The sequence below is a fragment of the Impatiens glandulifera genome, chromosome 3 (assembly GCF_907164915.1).
Source record: "Impatiens glandulifera chromosome 3, dImpGla2.1, whole genome shotgun sequence".
NCBI lineage: Eukaryota > Viridiplantae > Streptophyta > Magnoliopsida > Ericales > Balsaminaceae > Impatiens > Impatiens glandulifera.
Genome location: NC_061864.1, coordinates 2,418,528 through 2,440,122, shown reverse-complemented (window position 1 = coordinate 2,440,122; position 21,595 = coordinate 2,418,528). Strand labels below are relative to the sequence as shown.

The following is a 21,595-nucleotide window of genomic DNA, read 5'->3' as shown; positions in this document are numbered from 1 at the left end:
ATATTTAAATATATATATATATATATATATATATATATATATATATATATATATATATATATTTAAATATATATATTTTCTATTAACTTAATTTTAAATATTAAAAAATTATTTAAATTTAACAAATTTAATTTTAAATATTAATGAATTGTTTAAATTAATAAATAGTCTTTCTTAAATTAAATTATATTAATATTATGATTTATAATAATTTTTTTAATTAATATATAATATTAAATTTTAATTAAAATTATATTTAAAAATTAATTTAGTGTTTGTTTTTTTTAGATTTTGTTTAATAGTATAAGAGTATGATATTTATTTGTTAATATATTGTTTTCTAAAAAATTATAATTAATTGATTTTAAAAATAATATTATATTATTTTAAATATAATAAATAAAAATAAGGTGAAATATATAAATTAAAAAATAAAATCTAAAATTTTGTTTAGAATTTGTTTTTGAGATTTTATTTAATAAGATAATGTTATTTATTTGTTAATATTTTGTTTATGAATTTTTAAAATAATAATCACTTATTTCATTAACCAAAATACTAAAATACATTTTATTTTAAATTATTATTTTTTTATTTTATTTATATATATATATATTAATATATTTTTAAGTTTTTTATCAAAACTAATAATTACTTCCTTACCGTTATTACCGAACATTATTTTTTTTCTATTTCTAAGTTTTGAAAAAATACCAATAATATGCAATTTAAAATATATAATTAATTATATATTAATAATACTAATATTATTATTCTAAATTTGAATGTACTCTTGCTTGAGGTACAAACAGCTCCATTCTTTGATGAGATCGGTTATAATTAAGCTACCAGTCAAACACTATTCACTTTCACTTTGTTAAATTGTCAAAACTATCAGTCAGTAGAAAAGTGTCCAACCAAACGAGATTACCAAAAAAATCCTTTTTACCAGTTTAGAATGTTTTTATGCCGTGTAAGTCAAGCAACTCGAAATCTCTCACGCGATTTCACCGACCTACGTCTCTCGATCTTCCTTAGTCCCTAAGATATTATTATTATTATATCTAACAGTCTCTGTTTTCACATCACATGATATATAATTATATATATAAATATGCACATACATCACAAAGGTATGTAGATACTAAAGAAAATGGACGTGATTAATGGTGAAATTTTTGTAGTTCCCTTCTTCGGGCAAGGGCATCTAATCCCATCTGTGGAACTATGCAAGCAACTCTCATCTAGAAACTTCAATACCAAACTCATTATTCCTTCCCACCTTTCTTCCTCCATTCCGGCAGCCACTTCCCTCCATCAATACCCTCTCTTTCATATCCTTACCTTGTCCGATGCTGTCGGCAGCCCTTTCCCACCAGGGCCACCACCACCGCCACCAGAGGGTGGCGCTGTTGCTGGCGGCGGAGGACCGCCGCCACCAGGGCACTGCAACCAGGAGATGGGCAGAGAGATCGAATCACTCCTATCCCAAATCGGAACCAGCATTGTCTCCATAGCTGTTATTGATGTAATGATGATGGGTTCAGTCCGGTGGGTCTTCAGGAAGTTTGGGATTCCGGTGGTGGCTTTCTTCACATCAGGCGCATGCTCAGCCGCCATGGAGTACGGAATATTTAAGGCTGGAGCTTACGATGTTAAACCGGGTCAAGTTCGGGTACTTCCCGGGTTACCTGAGAACATGGCGGTTACAGTTTCGGATATTGAACTATTGCCGCCACCGGGAGGACCGCATCATCATGGTCCCGATATTTCTCAACCGCCGCCGCCACGTCATCCTATGCAGAGTTCTCCCCGGCCACCACCTTGGATAGATGAAGTCCGAGAATCGATTGCCTTGTTGATCAACACTTGTGACGAGCTAGAGGGTCAGTTTCTTACATTCATAGGTGATCAAGTGGGAATACCGGTTTGGGGAGTGGGCCCTTTATTGCCCAAACAGTATTGGGAATCAGCTAACTCGGTTCTACTACATGACCGAGACATTCGACCAAGCTGCCGGTCAAACTACACCGAAGACGAGGTGCTCAAATGGCTCGATTCTAAGCCACCTAAGTCAGTTCTCTACGTGTCGTTCGGGACCGAAGTCGGTCCCACGACCGAAGAATATGTTGAGTTGGCGGATGCCTTAACCGAATCGGGGCGGCCATTTATTTGGGTGACTAAAAGTGGTGTAGGAAGACCCGGGCCGCATCCACCCTTCTCAAACATCAAACCAGGCCCGAGACCGGGACCGGGTCAACCGCAAGAAGATTACTACCCAAACGGTTTGGACGAGAAAGTAGGGGATAACGGTCTGATAATCCGCGGATGGGCCCCACAGTTGACGATTTTGTGCCACGGGTCAACTGCTGGATTTCTATCCCATTGTGGATGGAACTCGACCACAGAGGCTATGGCTAGGGGAGTCCCAATCTTGGCTTGGCCAATTAGGGGTGACCAAATGTTTAATGCCAAGCTGGTGGTTAGCCATCTCAAGGTGGGGCACAGGGTATCTTATGGTGGTCCATCGGAAATGGTGAAGAAAGACAATATTCTAAAAGGGATCGAGATGCTTATGAACGACGAGGAGTTACGAGCTCGGGCTGCAACCTTGGCACGACAATTCGACGGAAGATTTCCATCAAGTTCGATGGCTGCGTTGGATGGTTTTGGGGATTTTGTCATGAAGAATAAGATTGCATGTTAAAAATTTTAATTTTGTTATTGTAATATAAATATATCATAGTTGAAAAGTTAACAAATTTTTGTCATCCAGTTAGTCATGTAATGATGTACATAGTCTATATCCAGATGAAAAATAGAAAGAAAAAAACAATTTGTTGGTTTCAAATAGGCACAATCGATCTATAAATATACATCGATCAACAATTTTGTGTGGTCAGAAATCTCAAGAAATTCGGAAAAAACCACCGGAGTCAATATCTCCCCCTTCCGAAACTTGTTGTGTTCGTCAAATTAAAGAAAAAGAAATGTGTTCGGTCAAGTCTTCATAATGGATGAAACATGACTCGACCAAATGCCATTTCAACCAATATAATTAGCAAATATTAAGAAGTGTTGGATGTTTCTTGTTCAAGATTTGGAACTATGGCAGATGACAACTCTATGTGTGACATTCGAACAGCACCTATCAACCGCTCTGGCAATTCATCCCTGGTATTTGCCTGCCCCCCCAAAAAATGAAAATGAAACAAACAAAACCGCATATATATGATGTTGTCTTAGGTTGAGAAATCAGTAGTTACCTGTATAAGAAAAGCCATGTCAACCACCAGTGAAGTAATAACCCCGATAACAAGCCCTAGAACTCCATTGGCGACGGTTGACGATCCAATGTCCACGTCAACCTACGAAAAAAAGACGGCAGAAAATTATAATAAGATAGACAACAAGCACTTATAATGATATAAGAAGAAACAAGAGGTGGTTATTTATTACTTCCAAGTATTTTGGGCCACGGATATAATTGCAATCCACTGCTTTTCCCAATAAGCAAGGAGTGCTTCCGACACTTTGGCGAACAATCCAAGAACCCTTTTTACCATAAGCAAAGAACTAATTAACTTTCCACTCATGAACTCTGCATAAGAAAGGAAGTAATAAAACAATGAAATTAACCTACCTTTGGAACTGATGGGATCAACTTTAGTCTACTGTTACGAAATTCATCGTCACCATCAACAAACTGTTGCAAGAGAGTTCCGGGTACTAGCTCCTTGGTTACGAAATAGAAAACCATACTATAATGTGTCGAACCGGGTACCTTGAAAAACATCATAATTTTTCACTTCCAAGTTTCTAGATTATAAATATGAACATACAAAGAAGACCTTAAATGAAAAAACTTACTTGCACGTTTATGACTATGGAGAAATACCCTTTTTCTGATGCAATCTGTTAAGAGAAAACACATTAATAATCGGATATGAGATTCAAGCTACCAAACAGAATGCTTGGAAAGAACATGCCACGGAAACATACCTGGGCTGCACAACCACGACGCCTTGCAACATGATCCATGCGTCTTGTATCTTTAAACCAATCGACAGCAACTATATCCATTAGATGCTTACCAGCAGGAACCTAAAAAGAAAAGAAACAAAATTGTAACAGCAAATGATAGAACTTATGCATACAAAAACGCAGAAAATGTAAATCAAATGATTAAAACAAACCTTGGATTTGTCATAACAGAAGTTCTTACTACGAACTCTAAAGTTGTTTCCTTCTGAAATCCTCCAGCAGTTTCGAGCATTATCAAGATCATTGCGTCGTAGATTTCCCGAGAAACATGACAAATCAAGCTGACCAGAGGGTTCTTCTGTACATGCAAATCAACAATGTTATAAGAGTGTCCATATGCAAGGCAAATGAATGCAGTGATGTCATTGATCTACCTACCTGGTTTCCTTTCTTCATTCTCGTGTATGGAAGCTAATACCTGGAGATTTTGTACATCACAAGTTCAGAAAACGGTGAAAAAAAAGTTCATACTGTAGCTATAATAGACTTACTGCTCGCTCCGATACTTGGTTTTCATCTTCCTCGTCAGAATATTCGTACGCCATTATGGTACTTTTACTCGATATGTTTGTATCATCATAAGAAGAAGTACGAATGTGAACAGAGGACTGCGGTTGACTCTTTCTTAATGCAACAGATGCAGAAGACATGTTGACCATTACTGGGACTCTCGGAGGAGCAATCTTTTCATCTGTTTGTGAAAACCATTCACGAAGTCCTGCAATCAAATGTTAACATCAAACATAACAAACAAACAAACAAACAATAAAAGAATGTTGTTAACATAGTATAGCTCATTGGTTAGAGTGTCTGCTTCCTAAGTGGAGGTCATTAGTTCATAGAATACAAAAATGGATCAAGGTGTTTTCAGTCATAATCAAGATTAACCTGAGCCTCTTAATTTAAGGCTGTTACCACTCGAGTTACACTAGGAGGGTCATTGGCCAAAGTAAATTATGGCAAGTCAATCAAATTTAGAACTCACCAGCAACACGATTTAGCATTTGGAGGAGGCAATGTTGTTGAAAAGATGAAATATAACCGACTCCCCACCCTCTAAGATCAATTTGCATGAGGTGTTGCACCTGTGTCCTCGGTCTCCCATTCCGAGGTTTTAGAGGAGATATATTGAACCCTCCGCCTGAGAAAATCAAAAACATAGTCATTTTTAATACAGCTTCAATATTAAAGCTACAGAAAAAGAAGTAATTCTTAAATATAACAAAACCAAAAAGATCAATGGACATGAAAATTACTCTCAATGTGAGCTCGGACAAACCCTGGTTGGGTTCCACAATTATCATGCTCCCTAGATCGAAATAACACAACTGTAGAAAACCCGAGAGAAAGCACATTAAGTAAGAAAATAAAATTTGCAACAAATCAAATGGTGGCTGGGAATATATACCATAACTTCCATCATCATTCCGGCGCCAATAGCGTACATAACAGAGGTCACGTGGCCACACTAACCTGCAATAATAATGCATATTTGAGACAAGTATTAGCAAAAAATATTGTAGTTCTATCATTTTTCATTTATTAGGAGATTTGTTGACAAAATCTGAAAAACTAAAATTATCTGGGGAAAGAATTACATTGGAAACCAATCCAGCTGTAATCTCTCATACAGTATTGCTGTATGTCCATCTACATCTTCAACCAAGCTACCATACTGGAATGTGCAGTCCCACCTGCATAAACAATAAATTAAACATAAGAAATAAAGACTTGAAATCAATGGATTGGAAGAATTAAGGAAGAAATACAAGAAAAAAAGTGGTGCCAAAGAAAGCACATACTCGAACCGTGTTGCATCCATGCTCATAATAAGCTCAAATATCTCCTCACAAGAAGCATCCACCACCCCTACAGCTTTCATTGCTCTACTATAACTTTTTGGCTGCATAAAGAAAACTACACATTTTAACAGGTACGTCTAGAAAGTTTCTAGACACATTGTCTACAAAACTTCTTTAGATCGAAAAAAAGGAAAACAACATACAAGAAAATCAACTTCAATGAGCTCTTCAAAAATGCGAAGTCCTGCGAATAAAAAGAAACAGGTGAGAATCAACTTCGTCAACTGGGAACATGAGAAAAGACATAGCTAACCATTTTGGCATTGAAGAAGGCGCCAATGTTTTCTAGAGAATGTTTGCTCATCGGAATTCTCATTTGACAAGTCTGAATCTACTTGTGCTGTCCAGTCAAGTACTGACTCAGGAAGTCCTACAACAAAGGAGTACTTAACACCAAAATAAAAGCTAAAACATAAAACATATGAGGATAAAAAAAAAGGATAGAATAGCAACCATTTCCTATTGTTGTCCTCCTTAACAAATCATGATTAGAGTCATCCTCATCATCAGGGGCACTAAATCTAGACATAAACAAAAGGCTTATGTAAGCAAAGAAATCCAGAACCAGCATAGTGGGTTTAGATAGCTACCCTACAAGATACAACATTAGCATCAGAAGTTGATGCAATCATTGGCAGCTATCTAGCCATACCTTTCACACCAAACGTATTTGGATCTGTATGTAGAAATGCATTGGTTGTTTCTCAGCCAAATCCATATTAAGAAATAAAAGTGTTTTCAAATATGGACAATGTTGAATGAGTTAAGTCACTAAAAAATAAATGATGGGAATAAACCAATTGAAAATATCAACATTTTAAGTATTTAGTGTGTAATTTGATTTGATAAAATGTGAAATTAATGTCGGAAAAGCAATTAAAGACTATTTTAACCATATAAGGACGTAACTTGATTCATTTCCAAGGATTAAAAGTTGTCCTTTGGACACTCTTACCCGGTTGAGTCATTCAATCACCAAATTAAGTCATTTTTTTAGCTTAATTTGAGTTGAATCTAAATAATTAAGTGACTCTAGATAAGAATTATTAAATGAACTTAATTCAAATAAGCACTTAATATCTAGAATTGTTATCGAACTCCGATGGTTTGACACAAAATTGCAAAATGGTATTAAGAACCATTGAAGAGTTCCTTTTAGTTAAAGGAGATTTATGAAGCTATTCAGATCAGAACTATAACCTTCAAGTGCTTCAATCAAAAGTTTATCTATTTATGAACTTTGAATTTCCTATTGGCATTTGTCCATTGAAATGAAATCTGACTTAATCACTTACTGACTTTCCTGATCTGATGAAGAGGATTTCCTCCCATTATCCATTCCAGGCTTATATTCAAAAGAGATGTACTTCTTGCCATTGGAAGCTACTTGTGATCCTTGGTGCTGCAATATTAGTTTAATAGTGCAACTGTCAAAAAAGTTGTCAAGCCATTTGTGCCAACTCATTTAGAAGACAATGAATGTATCATAACCTGATCAATGACAAACTCTATCTTTTCTTTCCATGCATGTGCTTCCTGCACATTGAATGCTGCCATCTGAGACAATGGGAGGAGATTAGTTTATTAAATCTGTGTACATTTTCTCATTATGCTATCAGAAGCACACAGATAAATCTGACAGAATTAGTTGAGTGAAGCCATATATCACCACCATTATTGGATGAGGCTTGTCTTTCTTGTTGTAGACGGACAAAACATAAAGCCTCTGTGTAAGCAAAGAAAAACAAACAAAAAAATGAGTTTTAGATGTCAGCTTTCAATTATACCATAAATGACATGATTTTGACAAACTTGAAATATCCAAGAACTATGATTTTGACAGCTATATATTGTAAATAGTTCAATTTCATAAAAAGGCAATGAGAAGGAGACAAAAAGACAGTATAAGCAAAGCAAATGCAAGGAAAGAAACAAAAAGGCCAGCACACAACAAAAATTCAAACCGAAGACAAAGTCCCTGTCTAATGCTCTCAATTGAGTCCAAAATATCCAACATCAAGGAGATTGCATACACCTTGTCAATGGAAGTGGAAATTGCTCTTCAAACGTGACAATGGTAACATCCACGAGGTGATACTCAAATCAGTTCAAAATTCCCAAATTCGTAACTCAATAAGGTATAACCTAACTAAGGTTGAGAAGGCTGCGTAATAAATCTCATAACTCTTTGACAAATAGGCAGTGCAGAAGCAAATGAGACATTTTTTCCTCACAAGAAAGGCACATACAACATGTACTCACAATATTAAATCATTTCTTCTTAAGCATGTCATCAAATAAGAATACCACCATATAAACTTCAAAATATTGACCATAAAAGAACATGATAATGTAGAGAATTCAACTATCAAAAATAAGAAGAGAAAACTATAAGTTCAATAAAGAGCATAGGATAGTGTTACTGCAATTGGGTCCTCAAGGCTGCATACAGAAGAGGGATTTGTTCTTGATAAGAATTGGACATAATCTCTATCATGGTTATCTGATGGATTATGCTCTTCTGTGGATGGATTTTAGTTTTGAACCAGTTTATTTGACTACTTCTTACAATTGAAGGAAGAGACAGGAGAGTATGGATGGTGCATACAGAAACAGTTAAAAACTCACATGTCCGTGATGTGTCTTTAAGCCTTGATCCTCAACCCTACAATTCCCATCAATAAGCAGGGTCTTTACGGGAACCTAGAGCATCATCATACTGCTGCTATAAGAGTAGAAAAGTAACCAAATGTTCATTCAAACTGGAGAATTCAAATTGAAGTGCTTACCACATTGCCCTGAGGCTTCCGCTTGTAATAAGCAAGAAGTCGAGTCTCGAGAACGAAGTACCTCATGTGAATAAACGATCGCCCGATCTTCCTTCTACCATGTCTCACCATCCACCCTTCGTAAACCACCTTCGACATGGTGGACAGACAATCCAACGGATGGTAATCGTCAGTTCTCGCAATGTCGATCAAAACCTAGTTGTGATTGAATCTGTTATCACCCAATTGACTAAACTTTCAAATCACGCTGCTGCGTAAGATAGACGATTCACATCCGAACAAACAAATTGACTGATTTGTAGTAAAAAAAAAAAAAACTCTTCTATTCGGAATTTCGGACCGACCTCGATGCGATCAATCAATCAATGAATCTTGTCAAGAGCATTGATAAACAACCGAATTGTGCTAGGATTACACAAATAGAGCTGCAGAACACATGCATATATACAAACACTCATGTATAACTCATATCAGATGCATAGAGATTCACACACGGGGTATTTTCCCGAAATAACTACACTGTAAATTGGTCAAGGAAGTGAGAGAGAGATGAAAGGGCACGGCAGTACAAAAAGCAACTGTGGGATCACAAAAATTTCAAATAGAATTAGAGAGAGAGAATCGAATTTGTCTTGCATTCATTTTGGCCTCCTTTTTTTTTGTCCTTTTCACGATCTCCTTTAATCTGTGTGTTGTGAATGTCAAAGCTCGTACACAACACTCATCAGTCGCACAGAGAGAGAGAAAGAAAGACTGAAAATTGAGCCGGCGATCACCCGAGAATGCGACGCGAGGAAGAAGAGACTAGGCCGGCGTTGAAAGGGAAATCCATTATTCTTCTTCTTCTTCTTTTCTTGTATATGGGATATGGCGTAATAAAATATCCTCACACAAAAGAACATGGGCCACGTCCAAAGACTGAATGAATTTTTAGCTTCTTTCTTGTGCGGTGGGTGTAACGAAACAAGCACACGTATACACTTGTAAATTCTTGATGTGTAGGGTTTATTTGAAAATTTTCTTTTCATTTCCAACTTTTTTCTTTTTTTTAATTTTTAATTAAAACCTAAGGGCATGCTTGGTACGTGGTTTTTGTACTCTGGAATGGGAAAGGGAATGAAATGAGATGTTTGGTTGGTGGTTTTGATTCCAGGATATTGATTTGATTCCCGGATACTCAGGAATCATCCAATCCTCTATAAATTGGGAGGAATGAATCCCATTCCGGAGCCATACATTTTCTCTCCCACTATCTCCACTCTCCTATTTTCTCTCTTATAATTATAATTATAATTATAATATCTTATATATTTTATAATTATATTATACGTTATTTTATAATTAACATAATAATAAATTTTATTTATTTATAAATAAATAATTTCAATTATTTAAATAATATTAAGGAATCGTTTAAAATAAAATTTTAATAATAATTAAAATAACTAATAATAATAAATTAATTTTATATAATTAATTTTAAATATCATTTATTAATAATAAAATTAAAATAAATTAATTAAAATATAAAACTAAAAATAAAATAACAATTTTATATAAAAAATATTAAAAAATTAAATATGAAATATTTTAATAAAAATTATTATTAAAAAAATTATACCATGTTATAATATATTATTAAATAAAATATTATATTTAATTTATATAATATTTGAAAGACTTTGTCTTATATTATTTATATTTAATAAATAATTATTTATTTATAATTAGTAAAAAATTGAGACATTCAATATTTTTTTTGTTATAAGTATTTTTATTTTGAGAAAATATAATTAATATAAAAAAATATGAGATGTTTATATTTTATTAAATTATGCGACTTAAATATTTTATATATTTTAAACAATTATGTTATAAAAATAATAATATTTTATATTTTTAATTTAATAAAATAAAATTAAAATTAATCATAATTTTAATAACAAAATTATATTTATAACTTCTCTTTTGGAAATCCAAACGTTATCAATGGTAATGGGAATGATTAAAACTCTTAACCAAACACTACACTTCTATCAATCATACCCATTCCCATTCCACACATCTATCAATCCCAATCCTATTCCCATTCCTTTATTTGAACCAAGCACCCCCTAAGTATCATTCCATTTATCTAATCATTTTTTTTATTTATATGTTGGTATATTAACCTAAAAAGAAATAGGTTTCCAAAAAAATTTATCAAACAGGTTTTAGGAAAAAAAATAAACACTTTCTTAAACTTTTATTTATTTATTTATTTTTAGAACGTTGAGTTATATTTCCCCTTTGAAATGTGACTAATCCTAGCTCGCAAACACATTTAACGATATTTATTTATTTTTAGAACGTTGAGTTCCGTTTTCCCTTTGTGCGACTAATTCCCGCAGGTTAAACATATAGCTCGTAAATACACTTAACGATATTTATTTATTTATTTTTAGAATGTTGAGTTCTGTTTCCTCTTTGGAGTGCGATTAATTCTCGCAAATTAAACACATAACTCGCAAACACATTTAACGATGCGCAAAATTTGTCTGACAGGCTTGAATATAGGATGTCAGAGAGACTGGGAATATCCCGCTCTTCTTATTTACTAGACTAGAAGAAGGGGTGAGTTCTTGAACTTTGTTTGATATTGTTTTTGTTTTTAGGGAGATTTTTATCCAAAATTTAATATTTTTTCTCCTTTGATTTAATTTATCTCGTCACTCATTTTATCTATCAAAATATCATTTATTTATTATATTCTCTAACATATTTTTATCTCATCTATTTAAAAAATAAGATTTAAAAAAATTTAAGTCAAACAAAGATTTTTCTCAAATCTATCAAATAAAAAAAATAAGATCTTGGTTATTTGAGAGTTTTTTATTTTATAAAGATATTATAGTGTTTGAATAAAATATAAGATATTTTAGTATTTTAATTAATTAAATTATTGGTACAATAGTTTAAAATAATAGTTTAAAATAGTAGTTTGAGTGGATAGAGGAATGATTTATAAAAAAAATATTTAAATTCAAAAAAACACATAATGGAAAATTTGATTTATTTAGAATAAAATAAATAAATTCTTTTTTCTTTTATATTTAAAATATTATAAAAAAATTGATATTTTATTTTACTAGTCTATTGAGAATGAAATTTGTAAGTAAAAAGGGTTTATTTAGATTAACTCTAAATGAATCTATTTTAAACTAGCAATTGCACGAGTATTAATATAAAAATCGTGAAAAAAAATTACGGATAACATTTTTTATTTTATTTTTAACCGTTTTAAGTTTATGGATTGGTCAACCCACAATCCGACCCAAGTATCCATTTACTCAACACCTATATAGATTAGTTAGTTAAAAAGTTGAACTTATATTAATATTAAAATGTCCCGCGTTTATCAAATTTGGTGTTGAATTTAAAATATAAAGTCTTTTTAGCCTAGTTGGTTAAAGAGTTGTACTTGTTTTGTTAGGTTGCAAGTTCGAAACTGATACGAACTGTAACTATAAAGGATCCGACGGAGACTATGGAGACACGTGGCGACATCACAGCAACCTGATGAAGAATATCATTTGTTTTTCCTTTTCTTTTTATTGTCTTTTCTGTTTTAATATTTCTTTATTTCTGCCCTTGAACTTATGTCTTTCTTAAATTCTGACCCAGTTAGTTAGGCCAGCTGTCTAACCCTAAAGAGAAAGGCTGAGTATATATAATCAGTAATCTCTCTTTAGATGGATATCAAGTATTTTCTGAATGAACGAGCAGTTGCTCATCTCTTTTCTCATCTTTGTCAATCTATACTGTTCTTCATCGTAGGGTGAAACAGTCTCTCTTCTCATCGTATGGTTAAAGAGTTGTACTTGTTTTGTTAGGTTGCAAGTTCGAAACATACCTCTAGCATTTTTAATTTTATTTTTAACCGTTTTAAATTTAAAAACGGGTCAACCCACAATCCGACCCAAGTATCCAAATTAACCACAACTCTCGACCCGCCAATCCGGACACTTTAAAAATTAAGCATCATTATATATATAGATTAGTTATTTAAAAAGTTGAACTTATATTAATATTAAAACGTCCCGCGTTTATCAAATTTGGTGTTGAATTTAAAATATAAAGTCTTTATAGCCTAGTTGGTTAAAGAGTTGTACTTGTTTTGTTAAGTTGCAAGTTCGAAACATACATCTAGTATTTTTAATTTTATTTTTAACCGTTTTAAATTTAAAAACGGGTCAACCCACAATCCGACCCAAGTATCCAAATTAACCACAGCTCTCGACCCGCCAATCCGGACACTTTAAAAATTAAGCATCATTATATATATATAGATTATATAAATATCTATTTGAAAATTGATATTTTTTAATACAGAGTTGAAAGTTTGTTAATTAAAAAATTAGAGATGATAGAGATATTGGTTTGGTAATATCTTGGTTATCTTATGAAATTTGCCGTTACAATTTCAATTCAGAATTCTTTATACTGAAGCTTTTGGATATTTGGGCGAAAAAATATATTATTGAATCTATATTGAGTAAGTTTATTTCAAAATTGACAGTTCGCTGATAGATGTTTACGATTGTATAAAATAAAAATAGTTATAAAACATTAAAATTAAAATTAAAACGTGAACAAGTAAAAAAAAACTTTGGGGAAAATAAACACTTGACCACTTACTTATTTTCTCAATGCTCTTAAATTATGGTAGTCTAACTCAAGCTTAAACATGAAGATAATTAATGCTCTTAGGAATTGGTCTATTTAAAATAATGGATATTTATGAATTGATGTCAATTTGTCATGTGTACAAAATCTAGAAAATAAAAGTAAATGCAAAGTCTTTGATTCATACAAGCGGAATTGAATCAACCTAATTAAGGCCCAGCAAGTAGCAAGGACTTGAATTATTTAAATAGTTTATTCTCTTATTAATTATATAACTTAATTAATCAGTTCAAATATTTTTTATTTATTAAAAATAACTTATTCATTATATATTAATATTTTTACCAATATAAATAAAATTTTTTAGTATTTCCATCCAAATAATGTTATTTAAATAATCTTATGAGTTATTTATAAAAAAAAATCCAAACAAAGTCTTCAAAGTATGTAATTAAGGCACTTTATATAATTTCACTTTTGGTATATATATATATTTGACAAAAAGGAGAAAGTAAATGAGATGAAAACAACCATTAGATCTTGTTTGATATATATATATATATATATATATATTGTTTGATATATATATATATATATATATATATATATATATATATATATATATATATATATATATATATATATATATATATATATATATATCAAACAATATATATATATATATATATATATATATATTGTTATTTTAAGAATTTTAATCTAAAATTTAACTATCCTTTCATCTATAACATTCTTTTTATTTATTAAAATACTAAAATGATCATGTATTAACCATATATATATATATATATATATAAAAAAAAAAAAAATATAAAGGTATCTCTCATAGGATTTAAATGTCTCTTAAGCCTTGGTTAATTATTATTTAAATAATCTCAATATAATAAGAAAATTATAATTTCACATTTTTTTATTCATCACATAATTCATTAATAAAATATTAAAATATCATTTATTTTAAAAAGTAAAATTATTTTTATCTTTATATAATAAAACAAATTAAGATTTTTATCAAAAATAAAATAAAATTCTATACTTACTCAAAACAGTCACAAATCATTATTTTTAAATAACTCACTAATAAATAAATCCTAAATTTCAATAAACAATCAGGTCTCCCTCAGATTTAATGGATTTCCTTCAGCCAACATCATAGTAATTGCACTTTGAGATACAAATGACAAATTTTAGTGTTAAACATTCTGTAACATTTTTGGAATTAAATAATTCATAAAAATATAAATTATTCCTACTAAAAAAATACATAGGGATCAATATTATAATTAGTACATAATAGGTAAGAATATCAATTATCCCCTAAATTAATAACTAAATTATTATTATTTTTTTAATATTTATTTTTATGTTAAATATTAATATTTTTTATTAAATAATTAAACTTTTCATTATTTTAATTGTTTGAGCATATTATCAATTCCATTTTTTTTTTTCTTTCTCTTAACATTTATAAGAAATTAAATTTCATTCAATTAAATTTATATAAATGACCTTCTAAAAAATAAAAACTAGAGAGAGAAAAAGTGTCTTTTTGTAAAAAAAAAAAAAAAAAAAAAAAATCATTGATGTTTTTAATCTTATTTACCTATTTTATACCTACTTTATTTTTTCTCTTTTCTCTATAAAGTATTATAATTATTTTGTCCACTAAATATGATTGTTGTCGAAGTTTAATTTAAACTGAAATTATAATTAAAAAAAATTAGGTTCATAACTAATTTTGGTTCTTATTTGATCATTTAACAAGTAAGGATTTTTTTAATTTTATTTGTTGAAGTAATTTAAATTACAAGGGACCATTCTTCTCTATCTCTCTACATCATCCTTGAACTTGACTCCATGAGCTGTAAAAAATGGTAAAAAATAACCATACATCAGCAAAAACAATGTAAAAGATTTACTACCATGGGGGGACCAATCATCTTTTAACTTCTGAAAGTAGCAATTTTTTTGGATGATTAGTGGGCATACATCACAGCAGAGCTTCGCTATATATATGTATATTATCAATATCACCACCTCCACTCAAAATAAACATGATTATTTGAAAACATAAAAAAAAAAAAATAGTTTAGTTTGATTTAGTTTAAGAATCTGTCTAGTTAGGTACTTAAAAATACTTTAAATGAAAACATCACCTAATATATATAAAAAAATTATGTTCTATTTCACTGAGAATTCTGTGATTTAAAAGATCCCTCAAGATTATAGCCAGGTAAAAAATAATAATAACATGTATAATGCTTCCCTTACATTTAATTAAAACTACTTGATTTTGTTTGAAATTTACCCATTTTACATTTATTTTTTTATTAAAATAATCAAGCTATTTCAAGTAGTACAAAATAAAAACCTAACTCATAATAACAACCATTCTTATTCTATGGTCGAAATTTGAACATCTTGATAACTAATTTAAAATTATCGATCGGCCACAAATTTTAACCAGATTGTGTTTCCCATATTTAAATTGAAACTTATTTTTGACTAATAAACTCGTTTCGTCTTCAAATCAAATTACATTCATTCTCATTCTCCATTTATTTCATTAAGATGATAGTTCAGTGTAAGTCACGTATAGCCGCCTGATTCAAACATATTTCGATTTTTGTATTACGATATCATATTTTATATTTCGTAATCTCTATCATATTATTTACATTTTAACTATATTAATACCAGACATCTTCCTCTCATTCAAAACCAATATTTGTTATTACTTAGAAATAATTTATGGGATACAACACAAACACACAATATTTAAATAGGAATGAGAAACAATCTCGTCGTCGCTTTAGTTTGCAACATTATTGTCTTGAAATGAAACAAAACAAATGTATTGTCGTTTGAGAATGAGGTTGAAAAGTCGCTCCCCACCGCAATATAACTTAAAATATATATATACTTCGTGTAAGAGATTTTTTTTTTTATATTTTCAACACAAATTAAAATCTTATAACATTTTAATTGATTTTATATATTTAAGGCATAAATTTAGACAAAAAAATAAATATATAAAAACAATTTCAAATAAAATGATAGATAGAAATATATTTCAAACTTAGTTACATCTATACGAATTTATGAAGTTAAGTAAAAAAAGAATAATGATTATAATAAGGACCACTGATATAAACTTTAGAAGAAAGTATATGTGAGTACAAGTGAAAAAAGTAAAAGGATGATGAGAAGAAGTAACATTGAAGACATTCTGTATATATATATATATATATATATATATATATATATATATATATATATATATATATATATATATATAATTATTATAAAGAGAGAGAGAGGACGAATTAAAGTGCAAGAAAACAATAATGATAATTAATGAATTTGTTTGTTTGATATGTAAAAATTTAATATTTTAAAAAAGAAAGTATATTATTATTATTATTGTTGGGGCGGTTGCTTAAGAATAAGAAACTGTAATTAATTAGTTAAATAAGCCGTTAAGGCGGAGTTATCGTTGCAGTAGTAATGGCGGAGAAGTAGAAAGCATCGAACTGAGAGGAGGAGGCCCCCACACTTATGTGCGCCTTCAAAGGCTCTCTCTCTTCTCTCTTCTCTCTCTCTCTCCTTCCGCTGCTTGCTCTTCTGCGGCCGAACCCTATACCTGTTCCCCCACGAGGTAACCTCTGCTCTCCTGTTCTATACTATATCATCCTCTTTACACTGATTGACAGTTTATCGTCATTTTCTTGCAGGTTTGATACCTCAACTCAACTTTAACAGGTCTAGGACGAGACTAGACGAGAGGAGAGCGCGTCGATTGATTGCTTACATAGAAATGACTAGTAGTACGTCGTCAGTGGCGGCAGTCGGCGTTGTGGATTTGCGTCCGCCGTTCACGGCAGCGCAATGGCAGGAACTGGAGCATCAAGCTTTGATATATAAGTATTTAGTGGCTGGACTACCTGTTCCACCTGACCTTCTTCTTCCGATCCGACGGAGCTTGGAATCGCTCTCGGCGAGGTTCTTTCATCACTCCTCTTGTAAGAGAGAAGATTCATTTCCTAATTCCTTACCTAATTTTGCGAATTAATGATTTCTAAGTAATACACCTAGATTAACCTAATAAGATATTTCTTGAGATTTGTAATTTTAATTGGACGATGAATGATTTGCTTGTCCTAATTTGGATCTAGTGTTTGATATACGAACAAGTATAGTTTAGGTTAGGTAATGAGATTGAGAAACTGAAATTGGTTAATGTTTCATGATTGTAGTGGGATATTGTTCCTACTATGGGAAGAAGATTGATCCGGAGCCAGGTAGGTGTAGAAGGACTGATGGAAAGAAGTGGAGGTGCTCGAAAGATGCATATCCAGACTCCAAATACTGTGAGCGGCACATGCATAGGGGCCGTAACCGTTCAAGAAAGCTTGTGGAATCTCAATCGAGCTCTCAGTCTTCGTCATCGTCAACAACTGTGATATCAAGCTTTTCTGGGAGCAATGGAGGAGGAAGTGGAAGTTTTCAGAGTCTTCCTTTCCATTCCATTGCTGCTAACCAAGAAGGCTCTTCATTGTTTAGAAATCATTTGTTGAAATTGCAGGTGGATCCTTCCCCTTATGATGATGACTCCACTCACTCCACTGATAAGGAGTTTAGGTAATATCCTTTTTTTAACCCTCAAAAAACAGTTTATCTTATTGGCTAAACCATCTCTCATTTCTCAGGAAATAAATGAATACACACGAATGAGAAAGTTAAAGAAGAAGGTTTTCTCTGAAAACATCTGGATACAAAATTATGGATCCATAAACGTATCTCGATGAGATTATGTTTGAAAACTAAACTTAACCTAAGATACAGATTCAAAAATTGATGGGTTGTTTCTTGTCTTGATCTGGATACAAGCTGTTGTTTGGTTCATCACCAAAGACGTGTTGTTTTTATTTTTGAGAAAATAAAGTCCCTTTTATTAAAATTGCCAATAGCAAACGTTTATGAAACACATGAACATGGAACTATTACACTTCTACTTACATCCACAAAGACTTTGTATTGAACATTACTTCATTCTTCAGATCAACTAGTTCACCATCATTTTGAAGGATTAGAACCTCATTCATAGAATAGTAACTCATTTTTTAAAGATTTTGCTTCTTTGCTTGAGGTTCCACTTTGAACAATAACACATTTTTGTACCTCTTCTATATTTTTTCATTGCTTCTATTCTTGTTCCCAAATATAATTGTATTACTTTCTTCCAAATTTCATAAATGCAAGCTATAAATCGTACACTTGTATAGATTTGAAAAGGAACTTTTGCCCTAGTTCTTAGAATCATCCATTCCTTGATATTGTTTCATTTTTAGAAGCATCATTAATCTCCATACATTTATTTAAGTGCATTTAGATAGAAGATGCCCAAGTGTTTCATTTTCACCTCTGGACAATGTACATGAATCATCTTCAACCAATTTAAATTACTCACCTTATATTTTGTCATGAGCTTTCCAAGGAATGCTAGCTAGCTATAAGTTGAATTTATGTCGACTATGAACAATTTTTTCAAACCATCTTCCTTTAGTTAACTCTTTATCCTTTGGTTCAGATTAAGTATCATGCTTTTTCAAGTTGAGAATTTATTCTCATTTTCTATTCTCCTTTCACATTGTCTCTTAAACATTGATTTGTATTCATTATACTATATGCAGGATCTGCTTAGAAGAGTATTTCATTTTCTTTCCCATGTCTATGAAATCTATGTTTTCTATCTGTCAATCAACGTGATATTAATTGATGAAGGGATTTGAGAGCTAAAATAATTCTAACATGAAAAGCAGGTATTTCCAAGGAGTGAAGTCGTCAGAAGCTTATGAACAAAACTTATCTCCCGACGGGGGCAGTGCAAGGGCTGCTAATGTTGTTGATGATACATGGCGACTAATGCCTTCACAGAATGTGAACCATTCAAATTTGAGATATGGTGGTTCTTCTTTGCAGAATGAAACCCGTGAACTATACATGCGTTCAGATTATGAGCCAATTAGTTTGCAGCAACAACAACATATCCTTTTCAGGAGCGACATTACCTCCTCACTGGGGAAAGAGGAGGAAGAGCATCATCATTATGCTATGAGGGATTTCCTCGATGAGGGGGCAACAACTGCTGGTAATAAAGGTTTATGGTACAACAATAACAAAAGCTCCTTCTCCAACACTCGCCTGTCAATCTCTGGACCGGAAACTTCATCTGAGATCTCTACCAGGAATTCCTCTCCAAATGGTTAGTCAGAAAAAAAAACACTCAATAGAAGAATTATTTTACTTAAATCTTCTTTGCATCATTGTTGATTTGGTAATATATTGATAATGCAGATGGGTGAAGGAAGCAGAAAACTTAGACTGGTAAGAGGTTTGTAGCTTATGAAATAAAACAAACGTTACTTTCGGGTTTGATGCATTTGTTGTTGTTGTTAAGACGAGTTGATCAACAAAATGTCGACTGTAAGTTGTGGGATTGCATTTGCTAGATGAGTATTATTGTGTTATAACACTTCTCTATGTTTATTGGGTTAAAACTTTCTATTGTCATGAACGTCTAACAAAACTTACATCTTAGGTCTTGTAAAAACATCATTTTATTGACTCGCGTCAATAATATTACTTAATATATTAGTCATAATATTAAAAAAACACATATTTTTCATTATAATATACTAATATATTTTAAGGCTTTTTATTATCTCTTCTTCAAAATTATAGTAGATCAAAAAATTGGAACCCAGATAGTATTATTATTTAATCCATAACTATTATTTTTATAATTTTTGTATGCAATTTTTTATTTTATTTTGAGGAATTCAGAAGTTTCTGCTATGATTCTCCACTCTTTCCTTGACAAAACTCTTTATCAGTTATTTTAATTTTTTAATAGATTTATGATCCTGAGTTTTTATTTTATTTTTTAAAAAGGTATTATATAAAACAATTCCTCGTAAACGTTTCTCTCAATAACAATTAAAATCTGAAAAAAAATAAAGAAAAAAAACAAATAAAATCACTTCAAAACAAATATTTGAAAAGTCAACGTGGTTAGGTTTGGTGGGGACGTGTGAATGAATATTATTATATGATCCTATCTCATTTTTACTTGGAGGACACACATTATATATTATATATATATATATATATATATATACACAAATCCAAATTGAACACGTCTTAGTCACAATCATAATAACCGCCTTAACATTTATTTGATAAGTCACTTTTTTTTTTTTTCTTTCTGTTGTGTTTAATTTATTTAAATAAATTATTATTATTATTATTATTTTAATCAGTAGTGTATAATTAATTAAAATATTTTTATTTTCTTTAAATTTTTAGTTATTTATTATATTAATAACTTTTTAAATTATTTTTAATTCAAGATATTCACCCTTAAAAAAATTATACCAAATTTAAATAAATCTTCCATTTATTCAAATAACTCTCCTCCTAACCAGCTGATTACAACTTTCAACATAAATGTTATCTCATAAAAAATTATTAAGATTAAAATTTGTAAATATTTTTTTTATAGAATTATGTTATAAATTAAAAATATTTTTTTTATTTGTTTAATATAAAATTAATTCTTTAAATCTTATATGAGATTTATTTATTAACATAATAGAGATTATTTTATAGGACTAAATTTTGAAGGAACTTTCTGGTGAAGTCTAGTTTTATACTCGTATAGAAAGTAAGGAAAAAGTCAATTATCTTCTTTTCCTTCCCTTTTCTCTCAAATTATATACGCAATGACGGCATGAGTCTCAAATTTGTAATTTTTATATATTAGGGTTAGTACTTTAAATGGTAATATAATGTTTTAATTATTATAATTTTAATAATTTAAGACTTTCTAAAAAAATAAATAAAAGTTTTTCTTACCTGACACTTTTATTTTCTTAATTAATTAATTATATATGTACAAATAAAATATTAAATTCTCTAATTTTTAATATATTTTTTAAAGAATTCAAAAAATATTGATATTTAAAAAAAAAAATATTAAATTTAAAACACAAATATAAATATATCTAAATTGATAATAAATAATATTATATTTTTATAAAGTTATTTGAAAAATAAATACAAAATTTATATGTATTTAAAATTTTTCAAATCCTTCGTTAAATTACACATTTTTGCAGTCATTTAAATCAATTTTAACAACTTAAAATGCAT

At 30.5% G+C, this 21,595-nt stretch overlaps 3 protein-coding genes across 5 annotated transcripts; 2 read left to right on the top strand and 1 right to left on the bottom strand.

Moving 5' to 3' along the window:
• The first annotated feature begins 1,149 nt into the window (after positions 1-1,149).
• On the top strand, positions 1,150-2,807 carry LOC124929141 (UDP-glycosyltransferase 89A2-like). Its single transcript, XM_047469424.1, has one exon. It carries the CDS (start codon positions 1,154-1,156, stop codon positions 2,705-2,707), a length of 1,554 nt encoding a protein of 517 aa, XP_047325380.1. The 5' UTR covers positions 1,150-1,153; the 3' UTR covers positions 2,708-2,807.
• LOC124929140 (protein ENHANCED DISEASE RESISTANCE 2-like) lies at positions 2,805-9,541 on the bottom strand. Of its 3 annotated transcripts, none has more exons than XM_047469421.1 (22): positions 8,696-9,541; positions 8,535-8,609; positions 7,576-7,632; positions 7,398-7,463; positions 7,202-7,308; positions 6,360-6,427; positions 6,160-6,276; positions 6,050-6,090; positions 5,847-5,947; positions 5,643-5,738; positions 5,453-5,517; positions 5,301-5,372; positions 5,030-5,185; positions 4,536-4,762; positions 4,423-4,462; positions 4,197-4,342; positions 4,003-4,104; positions 3,871-3,915; positions 3,644-3,784; positions 3,460-3,555; positions 3,267-3,368; positions 2,805-3,185 (listed from the first exon to the last, which is right to left on the bottom strand). In XM_047469421.1, the coding sequence occupies exons 1-22, from the start codon at positions 8,831-8,833 to the stop codon at positions 3,069-3,071; spliced, it is 2,175 nt and encodes a 724-aa protein (XP_047325377.1). In that variant the 5' UTR covers positions 8,834-9,541; the 3' UTR covers positions 2,805-3,068. The 3 variants fall into 3 exon arrangements, with proteins under 3 accessions (XP_047325377.1, XP_047325378.1, XP_047325379.1); XM_047469422.1 differs by having other exon boundaries at positions 7,579-7,632; positions 8,696-9,540; XM_047469423.1 differs by having other exon boundaries at positions 8,535-8,631; positions 8,696-8,828.
• Positions 9,542-16,899: 7,358 nt separating this feature from the next.
• On the top strand, positions 16,900-19,946 carry LOC124932846 (growth-regulating factor 4-like). The gene is made up of 5 exons (XM_047473531.1): positions 16,900-17,039; positions 17,116-17,403; positions 17,638-18,022; positions 19,204-19,646; positions 19,739-19,946. The coding sequence occupies exons 1-5, from the start codon at positions 16,940-16,942 to the stop codon at positions 19,744-19,746; spliced, it is 1,224 nt and encodes a 407-aa protein (XP_047329487.1). The 5' UTR covers positions 16,900-16,939; the 3' UTR covers positions 19,747-19,946.
• Positions 19,947-21,595: the final 1,649 nt, after the last annotated feature.